At 43.7% G+C, this 14,337-nt stretch overlaps 1 protein-coding gene across 18 annotated transcripts in view; it reads right to left on the reverse strand.

Annotated features, from left to right (window-relative positions):
- RASAL2 (RAS protein activator like 2) overlaps window positions 1-14,337 on the reverse strand; it is a 222,203-nt gene that overhangs the window by 24,569 nt on the left and 183,297 nt on the right. For all 18 annotated transcript variants that reach the window (XR_014565523.1, XR_014565524.1, XM_083743739.1 and 15 more), the window contains 3 exons: window positions 9,211-9,309; window positions 7,675-8,226; window positions 4,759-4,903 (listed from right to left, as the gene is read on the reverse strand). Coding sequence is in view for 16 of the 18 variants with exons in the window: in XM_083743739.1 (XP_083599865.1) it covers window positions 4,759-4,903; window positions 7,675-8,226; window positions 9,211-9,309 (796 nt within the window). In the remaining 2 variants the exon portion in view is untranslated. The remainder of the gene's footprint in view (window positions 1-4,758; window positions 4,904-7,674; window positions 8,227-9,210; window positions 9,310-14,337) is intronic.

The raw sequence follows: 14,337 nt of genomic DNA on the forward strand, positions 1-14,337 counted from the left end.
AGATTAGTAGTGATCGGAAGATTATTTATCCCCTTTGGAATTAAAACCATGCCACTTATGTCTCTCAACTGCTTTGGCTTACGGGTTTTTCCAAAAAACCTAAACATTCCTTTGCTGCCCTTTAATTTCAGTGGCACATAATTTGATTCTCCCATTACAGAAAAGGATAAACAATGATTACAGTAAGTCAGCGTTCACCTTGCCCTTCATGTATAATAACTTCACTTATTTAAACTAGGTCAAACAGCTTAAGCCACTCTGCCCTCACTATATCTGTGTCTGTGATTTTTGCAACTAGCCCATTAGTTTTAAGGATGAATAATGAACATGAAAGTCAATACTTTCAGGAATGAAGTTAGCAGAAGCAAAAGGGCAAGGCCAGTAGTTTCTTCTTATGACTCAGTGACAACTGTAATGTTGTAGGACTTTGTTAGTGTGCAAGGTTAGCTCTGGGCACTGATTATCCTACCAAAATTGGGAATCACACTCTTTATCGCATTCTGTTCTCTGCTGCTCATTGGAGCATGGCAGTAACTGTGCAGATCCAATGGGACTTGTGGCAGCACAGGTCTCTCTGCTCTGTCAGTAAGGGGTAGTACAAAAATCTTTTGGGAGTCCCAAAAACTTAAGCAAGTTTCTGGACCTCACTGTTACACAGAAAATAGGAGTAAGTCTTGCAGTTTCTACTGAAAAGAAGGGCATACATGGAGATTTTGGGTAAGAAGAAAACGGCTTCTTCTCTCCTTACAGGTTATCTCAACTGGCTTTAATCACACGCTGATTCTCTATTTTATATAAAATCCAAGGCTACTGCGAACTGAAAATTGCACATTCTGCAGAACACACAAATTACGGTTTGAGCGAAGTAACCATTTGAATATTTAATCTGAAGGATGTATATTTCAGATTTTTAGTGAATTCTAAATTCTTTGCTTTGAGAGTTCAAAAGAAAAGGGAGGCTACTGCTACAACAGACGCATCTGAGCCCCAGGCAGTAATCCTTAATTCCTTAAAGGTAAAGGTAAAGGGACCCCTGACCGTTAAGTCTAGTCATGGCCGACTCTGGGGTTGCGGTGCTCATCTCGCTTTACTGGCCAAGGAAGCCAGCGTTTGTCTGCAGACAGCTTCTGGGTCATGTGGCCAGCATGACTGAGCCGCTTTTGGCGAACCAGAGAAGCGCACGGAAACGCCGTTTACCTTCCCGCCAGAGCGGTACCTATTTATCTACTTGCACTTTGACGTGCTTTTGAACTGCTAGGCTGGCAGGAGCAGGGACCAAGCAATGGGAGCTCACTCCGTCACGGGGATTCGAACCGCCAACCTTCTGATTGGCAAGCCCTAGGCTCTGTGGCGCCACAGCACCACCTGTGTCCCTAATTCCTTACTGGACCCCTTTTATTTTGACCTTTCCCAACTTTCTATCTGGACCCAGTCCCATCTCTGTAAACTGAACCCACCCATTACATTATTTTAGAGAGGCTAAGACTTCTTCAAGGTGGTTTTTCTGAGAGGTGAAAGCAGCATTGGAAACCAGAAACATTGCAGCAGCTACTGAAAACGCCCCCCCATGGGCCCAATGTTGTTTTCATCTGCAATTCTCTACACAGGTATCTTTGAACTGGGTAAAAACAACAACCCTGAACTATTTTTTGAAACACAAGCAAGCACATTTCAAGCAGCCAAGAGAAATAAACGTTTACATGCTCAACAGAGCACATTGCCACCAGCAGCTGGGTAACTAAAGAAACAGGGGGACATTCTGAGAGCATGAAATAGAGCAATTGGGAGCATTGCTGGAATAACTACTAACAGAAAGATCCAGTTAACGTTCAAAAGAAGCATTCAAGGAAAACACAGGTGATTCAACACAGCAGATAATGAACTATGGTATAGGAGAAATGGAAAAAAGACACATGGCACAATAGGTTTCCCCCCTCTCCCCAAGCCTCAATATGCTGCAGTACTTATTCAATTTGTTAACAGGCTGACATGCCCCGTATGTGAGGTCTCTGCTTGGAAGTGCCATGTGGAAAGCTTCAGAGTAGTGGGTATATTTGCATACCATAGCATCTATGGAGTGCGCATTTTGGGATTAAATAGAGAATGTTATAGTCAGGTGTTTTGTGAGGGTACTGGGATACTTTGTCAGGTGTTTTGTGAGAGATGTTGGAGATGAAACAGGCCTGTTTGCAGAGGAAGAGGAAAATGGGGAACGTGGCCTGGGAAGCACCTGACAGTGGCACGATTTAACACCAGTCAATTCTCTGAAGCAAGGGTGCCAACTTTAATAAAATATTGGGGGGGGGCAGGTAGCCCCCCCCCCCAACATAATTGATCACAAACACCATTTGAATGGCAATGTCTATCAACTTTGTTGGGCCTGGCCCTCTCAAATATTTTATTGGGGGGCCAAGGGACCTTGGCCCCTAAGAGTTGACTCCTAAGCTCTGAAGATTCAGCTCTACACCAGCCTGTGTTCTGTGTGTTTGGCCAATCTTGCCAATACATTTCTCTGTGACAATGAGGGATGTAAACTGTGTATGTGTGTGTTTATGGAGGAAACAAAATATTCTCAGGACTCGAGAGTCTGCATTAGATAAGCCTATCTTCCATAGAACGATTACTGTCAATCTGTTTCCAAGAGCTCCTTTCAGACTGGACTAACCTCAAGGAACCTGTCAGCCCGACTCAGGATATTACTGATACTATTATGCCACCAGCAATGTGACTTTAATACTTTGACTTTAATACCTCACTTTCTTTAATGGCCTTATAATAGGCTTGTTTAAAAAGGCCATGAATGCAAACATGCTTTCCCCCCTATGAAAATATAGTGAACCACATAACAGTTTATAGTGTAAAAACGCCTAAAACTAACATAGTGCTATCCTATAGATGTTTATTCAAAAACAACTCCCATCACATGTCAGTGGAAACAGGATGGCAGCCTTAAAGATTTATTTTCAATAGTCAAGATAAATTAGGTGCTCTTAAAACACACACTAATCAAACTGTTATTATACTGTGAGATCTAAGTGAAAAGGACTCTAGAAAGAATTACAATGGAAGCAGTCTTGGTTTTCGGAAAAGAAAAGCTGCAGAATCCTAATTAGCATTTCTGATCGCTGATGTCTATGATTTAAAATCTTATCTCTCCCAGTGGTATCTTGAATCACATATTAAAAACTGCTAATTTTAAAATAACTTCATATAATTACTAGACATTAAAGACTTATAGCTGAAGGATGCAATCCAGAAGGAATCTATTTTACGCAATCTCCATTTGAATGAATGGGAGCTGGATGAGAGCACTATTTGCTCTTCCACAGTCGCCAATCCCGCACTACCAAGCTGTTGTGCAAATCCCATGACTGACTGTCATCAGATTGTGCCTCTAAAACCTAGATTGAAATGAATTACAGATTTTTAATTTGCTTGGAAATTCATTATTACCACAACGAGAAACGTACACAGTAAGTACAGTTGGTAACTGGAAAATGAGGAAAAGACTTAAAAAATGTGTACGTAGGGGAAAACAGGGATGCACGTACTTGAAATTTTGTTTAATGAGTAGTTTTCTGTGCAGTTTCATACTGGGGAACTTTACATATGTAGTTGCCCAATGTGGAACTGCGCAGGAGCAATGAAGTATAATTGTTTGCCTAATTTCAGCATATGTCCCATATGTCTGGATCCTTAAAAGTTTGATCTGGACCCAAGAGTTGTAATTCCCTCCTACCCCAAATTCACTCTGAAGAGTACGAAATATTCCCCAGGTCAGGCCTTCTGGATTGCTTCTAAGGTGTGGTTTTAACAACTTGGGAGTTATTTCACTGCGTGTCTTCCCACGCTGTTTTGGTAGTATCAGCTACCTCATGCCACATGGGTGGAGCTGTTGTCCTGGTTTTGTAAGAAGGCAACTGTGGGAAGGGAACCACACTGTGGGTGGGCTCCATTCACTAGAGGAGTCCGATGTTACTGAAGCAGTACTGTGAGAACATTGGCACCCCCATGCCACTTACTCAACATCAGAAAGTTTCCTAATATAAGTACACCAAAGGAGATGATAACCAGATGCATGTTTGCGCGCGCACACACAGTCAACACCGACAACCAAATTTGAATCAAATACAGTGGTACCTCTGGTTACGAACTTAATTCGTTCTGGAGGTCCGTTCTTAACCTGAAACCATTCTTAACCTGAGGTAAAGGTAAAGGGACCCCTGACCATTAGGTCCAGTCATGGCCGACTCTGGGGTTGCGGTGCTCATCTCGCTTTACTGGCTGAGGGAGCTGACGTACAGCTTCCGGGTCATGTGGCCAGCATGACTAAGCTGCTTCTGGCGAACCAGAGCAGCGCACGGAAACGCCGTTTACCTTCCTGCTGGAGCAGTACCTATTTATCTACTTGCACTTTGATGTGCTTTCAAACTGCTAGGTTGGCAGGAGCAGGGACTGAGCAATGGGAGCTCACCCTGTCGCGGGGATTCGAACCGCCGACCTTCTGATTGGCAAGTCCTAGGCTCTGTAGTTTAACCCACAACACCACCCGCATCCCTGAGGTACCACTTTCGCTAATGGGGGATCCCACGGCTGCCACTGGCGATTTCTGTTCTCATCCTGGGGCAAAGTTCTTAACCCGAGGTACTACTTCCAGGTTAGTGGAGTCTGTAACCTGAAGTGTTTGTAACCTGAGGTGTTTGTAACCTGAGGTACCACTGTAGAAACATTTTAACCCACAGAAGGTTTTTCCTTTACCGAGAGCATCTTGCAGATACTTCTGTCCCACTAGCTTGAGGTATTCTTCAATGGCTTTAGTGGCAAGTGTATTCTCCCTGAAGATCAACACATCATGCTCCCCACAACGGTCGACCTCGGACATCACCAAGTCAGTCAAGAAGTCCTGAAGGAGAAGCGGTTGGACAACAGAAAGGTGTTTTAACCCAAGGTAAAATGTGCAGCAGGGGTGGGTAGGATGGGCTAGATAAGAAGGATAGGAGAATTGCTACATTCAATGGGGAAAGAAAGAGAAGTGGGGCCTAATTAGGCCAATAGGTTGGAGGTTCCCCATCACAGGTTCATAAAATGCCAGTGTGTTGAGCCCACAAGCTTGTCAGAAACGTAAGTACCACTGAGGAATACGGAGGAGGAGCAATTCCTCCCATCCTGTGCCTTCTGTAAACGGTTACCCAGGGCCACACTGGAAAGTGGTTGCCAGGTTCAGATCTCAGAGAAAGGGCTGCAGCTGGGTGAAAAGCCAAGGCAATGGGTGAGAGAGTATTCCAAGGTTTCTAAGCCTGAGCGACAAGGCCAGAGCACAACCCTGGCATGTCATTCGCTGCTCCCCAAAGGCCAAAGGATATTATTTTATCAAGCTCTCTTCTCTCTCTCTTTACTTATTTAAATGCATATCCTGCCTTTAATTCATCTTGGAATACAAGGCTTTGCATGTGGAATACTCAGGCAGTCTCCCATCCAGGCCCTGGCCCAGTTCAAACGTCGCAATAAACCAGAGTTAAACACCAATTAGGAGACTGTGAGCGTGCAGCGTACAAAACTACTTTAAGGCTCCCAGTTGTTCCTTTCATTCCTCTCCTCCTCATGCCATGCCTGTCTGGCATGCTGTGATATGTGAACACAAGCACATGGTTTGCTGCTTCTATGCAAACAAACCACAAGCAGTATTATTTTCATTAAAATAACTTATCTACTGCCTTTCATTTCAAGAGGAAATGGTCAGTTTCTAGACAAACAAACCACAAGCCTGGGTTCAGACATCACAACAAGCCATACTCTGGCTTGTATCCTGGTAGTATAGTAGGAGGAGGATTAGGGGAGGAATAGTGCAAGAACGGTGCACCAGCAACTGCTCATTCACATTAAACTACAGGTTTTTTAAAAAATTAAAAATATGGTTTAATGTGACATGCAAACCAGGCCTTTAACTGGTCTCAGACCTTCTTAGCTTCAGCAAGGTTGCAACATCATGCATCTTCAAGACTGTGTCCTGGGGAATGGGAATCACCATTGATTATGTTGTAAAAGTCTTGACTTTTCTGGGAGCTTAACATGCCAGTTATCTCAAAGAAAGCATTGATTAGCCTTCAGGATTAGATCTATACATCTCCCTGGGTCTGGGGAGACATATTTGCTTATAACATCTTGTCAGAGCCCAACAATAATGCAATGGAGGCCTCTTAAACATCCAGTAAAATCGAGTCACCTCTGACTTTGAGGGGATGCTTCAGTTTGGCCTTAGATTTAATGCAAAGCATATTTTCAGTTGCTAAATATATTCAAGGATGTCACTTTATACTAGGGAGCTTAATATAATTTTTGGTAACTTTAGTAATATGAACAAAAATTTACTTTGCTTTATCCATGTTATTAACAATTATTGGTGCTCAGTGGAATGCAAAGAGAGGAAGAAATCATAAAATCCTCATACAGTGGTGCCCCGCAAGACGAACGCCTCGCAAGACGGAAAACCCGCTAGACGAAAGGGTTTTCCGTTTTGGAGGCGCTTCGCGAAACGAATTTCCCTATGGGCTTGCTTCGCAAGACGAAAAAATCTTGCGAGTTCCCGCGGGTTTTTTTCGCCCCCCTTTCCTAAGCCGCTAAGCCGCTTATCAGCTGTTCCGCTGATAAGCCGCCTCTCAGCTGATCGCTAAAAGCCGCTAGACCGCTAATAGCGCTAATCCGCTAAGCTGTCAATGGGCTTGCTTCGCAAGACGAAAAAACCGCTAGACGAAGAGAATCGCGGAACGGATTCTTTTCGTCTTGCGAGGCACCACTGTATGTTCTTTCTCTTCTTAAACTTGAGTCTTTAAAATCTGAATTCTAATCATTCTGTAGTGTAACAATGTTAAGAAGGCAGAGCAACAATATGCTGATATACCCAGTGTACAGTTTGTACCAAAGAAATCTGAGGTCACTTTTCTTCATCACTTCGGGGGAATATTATGGAAGCAATGATAGCTATGAATCATGGTGGTTCAGCAAATAGTTCCTGTAACTCTCACACTAATTGGTCAGACGGAAGAAAAATGAGTTTGATTGATAGAATGCTCAAATAGTAAAGACTGGGTATACAGGAGGAATTCAATGCTTCACTATGTTGAATGTTCAGACGTCCTTGCACAAAGCTTTTATTGACAGGGTGCATTAGGTGACTCCTGCGCTATGTTTCTGGTGCCTGGTATGAAAAAGTATGTAATACAGCAACTTCACTGTAGTGCCTGAATGGGGCAGACCCACACATTTCACCTTAAGTCCCATGCAGGAAGGAGGGATATAAAGTGCAAAACACACATTTTTAATGTCCCTGTGTTTATTTTTAAAGCAGTAGATGTCTTTGTATATAGATCCTCTCTTTTTAAAATAATACTTTTGCTGCACAATCCAATATGTGTCTAGAAGTCAGACTTCTTGAGTTCAATAGGCTTTATTCCCAGGAAAGTATGTATAGGACAACAGCCTTAATTATTCTTTAAAACACTGACCACTGTCTTTGCGTTATGCTCCGTTTCAAGACAACTATAGGTAGAGACAAATTTTGCTTTCAGGATCAAAACAACAAAGAATCAGTTTAATTACTTGGCAGAACCCAATCTGCCACCATCTTTCAATAGCACTAAAAATGACACAGGGGGCAAGAGCTTTGCATGTTCTTACCTTGGCTCTGCCAGTGCTCTGAAGAATGTGCACTAAAGCACAGGCCATCTCCTCTTTGTTCCGGACACTGATGACTGGCTCCAGAACAGAGCATAACATTGTGTAGTTGTTGGTCACAAACTCTGCAAACTCTTTGTACTGCTCCATGGGGAGGATGGTAATTGTCTGATAACGGCATTTTATCCGTATGGATGGACCTGTCTTCCCTTTATTGGGCGTGGGAGTGCTGATGGGATACCACTTCTCCACGAATTGCCGACCAGTCACAGCAGCTATGGGGATGTTGACCAGACCCACATAGTTGTTCTTGTCCTTCTTCTTTTTCTTTTCGACATCTTTATAGATGTGGATGGTGATGCTATGGGCAGGTGGAAGGCCAGAGAACTCAAAGTGCTCTCCCCAGAAGATATTATCATTTTTCATTTTGCTGGTTGTGCGGGCAAATAAGATATCGTCCACGCACAACTCACAAAAGTACCTCTTCTTGGGGGCCAGATCTTTTGCCTCGATGATCCAAAGGCGGAGCACGTTTTCGGCTCGCCGGCAGTTGTCCTGGAGAGAAAAAGGCTTATTTAGTTTACCTGAGGCCAGCCTCATTGCAAGGGTCAAATACCCTAATGTGTGGATGACTTCTTGTTCTACGCTGCTCTTAACTTTTATTATCACTGGTAATAAAGGAGAGAAACAGTTCTCAAGTTTGCATAAAACACTAAAGACATATAAGATAAAACAATTAATCAACCATGCTCTGGGCTACAATGGCGATCAGCCAGCCGGCATGGCGAATGGTCCGGGTGTTTGTAGCCTTTATCACTCTAGGGAGGGTACAGTACTAAAAACACCTGCACAAAAAAATAGCCCTCCAGAAGAACCCGCTATGAATAATTTTATGGGAGAGGATGCTTTTTTTCTACAGTGTTCTGGACTCAAGCTGTTTGGGACTTAATAAAGCATAATTGGGAGCTTGAACTTATATCCAAGAGAAACTGGTAGCACTGCAGCTCAAAAAGAAATTTGACAGAAACAAATAAGGCCGTTTATCTCACAAGCCCTCACTGGAAGCCAGATTTAAATGGATCCCTATAGTGGATAGTACCATTATTCATCTTGTAAAAGAGGGATTGGAAAGAAGGGCCAGCAATCTAGCAGCCGATGACAGATTCTGTCAGTGGATACATTCTATTTTTAATGCAAACACCAAAATTCAAAATTCTTAGCCTCTGTCTGTTGGCCACTTTGCTAAAGAAAGAGCTCACAGGCACTTTTTCAATAAGACAAACCGTGACAAGTCTCCTGGAAAACAGAAGCATTAATGAGGGTGACAGAAGACCATGTGTATCTATTAGACCTTTGTGCAAAGTGGAATCAAGTATCATTTTGTGTTATTGAAGAGTTTTCCTCTGGGGCATTGATGGCATTGCTGCCATCAACTTAATTAAATGGGTGTGCTTGTTTGGGGAAGAATGGGAGAGATCTATCACTTGGCCCAGAAATAAATTACCCCGGGTGCATTAAACCACTGGGTTTCCCTTATACCTTGTTTGGTTGGATTGCCCTCCGCAGGTTTTCCATCCACTTGTCTCTTTCTCCCGCTGAGGAGCAGCTGAAACATTTACTGCCGCAGGAATAAGTGACCTAAAACAATAAAAAAAAAAAAATTAAAATCAGCTAAATTCATAATTGCAACTTATGTAAAATAAGAAATGGCATGAAAATCTTGAATATCCTACAACAAACAATTCTAGAATACTTGCCAGTACTAAATTAAGAAAGCAGAGGAAGTGTGCACATGTATAAATACACATGTATGCACATACAGAAATGTACTCATTATTTAATTCGCCTTCACATATTAAGCTTTCAGGAAAAAATGGATTTGAAATGTAGGGGGATCAAAGGAGTGCATGGAGATCAGGAGAGAGCAGGGCTCACGCCCGAAATATGGTAAACTGGGTGCAGTCTCCTGCCCACTCCCCACCCAATTCACAAGGCAAGGTCCCTCTAAACGTCTCTCCAAAAGAGAAACAACTAGAAATATGACAAACAAACACAGAATGCTGATATTCCCAGGTTGCCAAGTTTTGCACTAGACATCTGATTGGATTATTAAATGACAAGGAAGCAACTAAATGACAGAAAATAAAGTTAAAATAGGGTTAAAACAACAGAAGGAAAACAACAGAAAAGAAAACAAACAAGTTGGAAAGGGAAACAGAAAAGCTCAGGGTTGGATTACCTGTTCTGCTCAAATATATTACACAAAACTGCAAGTTTGTTACTTGAGTACTGTTCCCGCCATGGTGTAGGTTCTTTTTTTTTTTTTGTAATTTTAAGAATTTGTTTTTATGCATTGGGTGCTATTTTACTGCATCAGCTGCCAATATCACTTTGTGTAAAAAGTTGCTAGATGAAATAAATAAAACAAAAAGTAAAAATGGCCAAATAATTATTTTGGACCATGACAGTTTCCTTATCGTGTAATAGGGGAGCATCTTTTATGATCCTAGTTGCTCTGAAATTAGTTTGAAGTACTGTACCATACTAAAGGAGCAAAGCAAAGTGACCATGCTAACTGAACTGCTATACAAGTCGAGACGTCTGCAGGTCTGCTTGCTCTTTCTGCAAGAATTACTTCACTCAGCAGACAAACCCAGGTTTCTCATAGGTATTTACATTAAATCAAAGCCTGAAGCAAACTAAAACATGTTCCCCTCTAATGAGATACCAATGCAAAGTATGTTGTAATAATTCTTGAGAGTTTCCGCCAACAAAACAAAGTTGCCAGGACAACCAGAAAGAGAAGCAAGAATAGACCAACGTTTGTGCACAAGTTTTTACATTACATTATCTTAATTTATGTCTATGGGACTGCACATGCACACACTTGCACACAGAAGGCTAACACTATGCCAGTATATAATGTACTGAATCATTTTGCCTGACAAAAGATTATCATTATGTTCCAACGTTTGCACAGATTGTTAGCAGATGACGTTATGCCAGGTTAATACAGCACTTCTAAATCCATTCTTTGCAACTCAGAGAAACACAACCCTATGGACTTCTCAATAGCTTATGGGTGCTTGAAATAATGCTGTCTCTTTAAAGGTGACATACATTATGTGCTGGAATAGTAACAGACAGTAATTTACAGAATTACTGAATCACAAAAGGATCAAGCAGGAACGAGGGTGCTGGGGGGAAAGCCAAATTCCCTAGCTTTTCGATGCTAGAGAGGCCCACCTACCAGATTTTTCATAGACCTCCTTCCAGCGTTATCAATTTTTATCTTTACTGCCTTTTAAGATTATCATTCTAAGGCAGTCTTGCTGCAGGAACTTTCTCCCTAAGTAGCTAGACTGGGAGCGGCCGCTGAGACCATAAAACACCGGTCTTGAAAGACCTACACTGACTCCCAGTACGTTTCTGAGCACAATTCAAAGTGTTGGTGCTGACCCTAAACGGCCTCGGTCCAGTATATCTGAAGGAGCGTCTCCATCTCCATTGTTCTGCCCGGACACTGAGGTCCAGCGCCGAGGGCCTTTTGGCGGTTCCCTCGCTACGAGAAGCCAAGTTACAGGGAACCAGGTAGAGGGCCTTCTTGGTAGTGGCACCCGCCCTGTGGAATGCCCCCCCACCAGATGTCAAAGAGAAAAATAACTTTTTAGAAGACATCTGAAGGCAGCCCTGTTTAGGGAAGCTTTTAATGTTTAATATGTTATTGTATTTTAGTGTTTTGTTGGAAGCTGCCCTGAGTGGGTGGGGTATAAATAAACTATTATTATTATTATTATTATTATTATTATTATTATTATTCCGATGTGAGACATGGACTTTTTGTGGGAGTTGCTCAATGGTGGAATGGACTATGGAGACTGGCCGGCTGCTGCTTTAGGAACACTTTGGAAGCTAAATACGTTCCTCCAAGTTGTCCCCCCCCCCCAAATCAAGTCAATTTGTATTATTTCAGACTGCTGCTGTTTTAGTTCTATATTCTGATTAACTGGTTTTTACAAATTTCCACCAAATCTTTGGTTTATGTGATTTGTAAGTACACAGGTCCTGTTTGGATCTGAAAGGTATGGCATAGGTATGGCATGTCTCTCAGTCTAACCTACCTCAAGGGGTTGTTGTGAGGCTATAATGGGAAGCGGGGAACAACCTTGTGTAACATCCCCCTGATCTCCTTGGAGGGCAGATGGGATAGAAATATGATCAATGTAATAATATAAACATATATTATCAAATAGATGAAATGTGTCTGCAGATGACACCCGGGCATTTACCAAAATATTCAGATTTGAGTAGGCAAATTGTAACGAGTGATGGAGTATAAATTGGGCGGAAATTGGAATAAAAATAGGGTTGCCATCTTTTGGAAATGGGCTTCCCGGACAGACGTACCCTTGAGGTGGAAGCCAAACGGAAGTTTTTTCTCCCGTTGTTGCCCCACTCCTTTCCAGCGCCTGCTCTGGCCTGCGCCTGGGATCTGTGCCTCTCCAGTCCAGCCTGGGTCTTCCCATCCATCGCAGCTTGAGCAGCTGTTGGGGGCCGCCGCTGCTGCTGCTGGGGAAGGCTCAGACAGGACCGGAGAGGTCATGGAGCCACCGGCGCAGCTGCTGCCGCCGCCCGCATCCCCTCCGACGCGGCTTAAGCAGCCATATGGCTGGATTTCCCCAGATATTCCACTGATTTCCACCTGGACACTGGTTCTGACAGCCGGATCCCAGCAAAGTCTGGGGAATTCTGGTCATATGGCAGGCATAGGCAAAATCGGCCCTCCAGATGTTTTGGGACTACAACTCCCATCATCCCTAGTTAACAGGACCAGTGGTCAGGGATGATGGGAGTTGTAGTCCCAAAACATCTGGAGGGCTGAGTTTGCCTATGCCTGACATATGGCAACCCTAAATATAAAACTACGCCAGTTCAAAATATTTCACTATAGGACAAAGGCCGAATCATTGCAAATCTGGTCCTGGGCTTCTATGCTGCCTGTCAGCAGCTGTCTCTTCACCCTCCTTCAATTCTTCCAAACTAACTGCTGGTGGAAAAGGTGGAGTTGTGGCAGGGGCTGCGTCTCTCCTCCCTTCTTTTTAGTTTCTAGAGTGTATCTGGGATGTTGCTGTTGCAACCTTCTGGGTGCCAGAAAGAGAAGGGGAGAAAGTGACACACAGGAGGGGGTGGAGAAGGAAGGAAGTGGCACTGACGGAATTGCCCTGTCTCTAAGTAAGTTTGAGTTAAGAAAAGGGGGACAGTGGCTAGCCAAGGCTGCCTGTTATCAGCTGATCTGATCTATTGCGCCACACATACTGTACAGTGGTGCCTCGCAAGACGAAAAGAATCCGTTCCGCGAGTCTCTTCGTCTAGCGGTTTTTTTGTCTTGCGAAGCAAGCCCATTGACGGCTTAGCGGATTAGCGCTATCAGCGGCTTAGCGGCTTTTAGCGGCTTATCGGCTTAGCGGATAAGCGGCTTAGAAAAAGGGGGGGGGAATGGAAAAAACCCCCGCAGGAACTCGCAAGACATTTTCGTCTTGCGAAGCAAGCCCATAGGAAATTCGTTTTGCGAAGCACCTCCAAAACGGAAAACTCTTTCGTCTAGCGAGTTTTCCGTCTTGCGAGGCATTCATAGAATCATAGAGTTGGAAGAGACCACAAGGGCCATCGAGTCCAACCCCCTGCCAAGCAGGAAACACCATCAGAGCACTCCTGACATATGGTTGTCAAGCCTCTGCTTAAAGACCTCCAAAGAAGGAGACCCCACCACACTCCTTGGCAGCAAATTCCACTGTCGAACAGCTCTTACTGTCAGGAAGTTCTTCCTAATGTTTAGGTGGAATCTTCTTTCTTGTAGTTTGGAACCATTGCTCCGTGTCCTCTTCTCTGGAGCAGCAGAAAACAACCTTTCTCCCTCCTCTATGTGACATCCTTTTATATATTTGAACATGGCTATCATATCACCCCTTAACCTCCGTCTTGCGGGGCACCACTGTACATGCCTCCCATTTCTCAGGACACTCAGCAGGAAATATTGCATAAAGCAAGTGGAAAGCGGGACTATCCCAAGCACAATTTGCTCCTTACTCATCATGGGACGCAGGTGGCGCTGTGGGTTAAACCACAGAGCCTAGGACTTGCCGATCAGAAGGTCGGTGGTTCGAATCCCCACGACAGGGTGAGCTCCCATTGCTGAGTCCCTGCTCCTGCCAACCTAGCAGTTCGAAAGCACGTCAAAGTGCAAGTAGATAAATAGGTACCGCTCCAGCAGGAAGGTAAAGGGCGTTTCTGTGCGCTCCTCTGGTTCCCCAGAAGCAGCTTAGTCATGCTGGCCACATGACCCGGAAGCTGTAAGCCGGCTCCCTCGGCCAATAAAGTGAGATGAGCGCCACAACCCCAGAGTCGGTCATGACTGGACCTAATGGTCAGGGGTCCCTTTACCTTTAACCATGACCCATACAGTCAAAACATGCAAAATAGTTCCTGATCTGGAACGATAATGCTAATTCAGTTCTCACAGGTGAAAAGACTGCTCAACTGTGGGGCAATGCTACATATGTCAGCTCAAAATGGCCCAGCAAGTGGTAACGCCTTTCTAAGTTCCCACTCTTGCACAGCCCAGTAACTGAAAGTATTTCTTTCTGTTGAAGGATTGAAGGCAGTAGC

The sequence above is a fragment of the Podarcis gaigeae genome (assembly GCF_964106915.1).
Source record: "Podarcis gaigeae genome assembly, chromosome: 6".
Lineage (NCBI taxonomy): Eukaryota > Metazoa > Chordata > Lepidosauria > Squamata > Lacertidae > Podarcis > Podarcis gaigeae.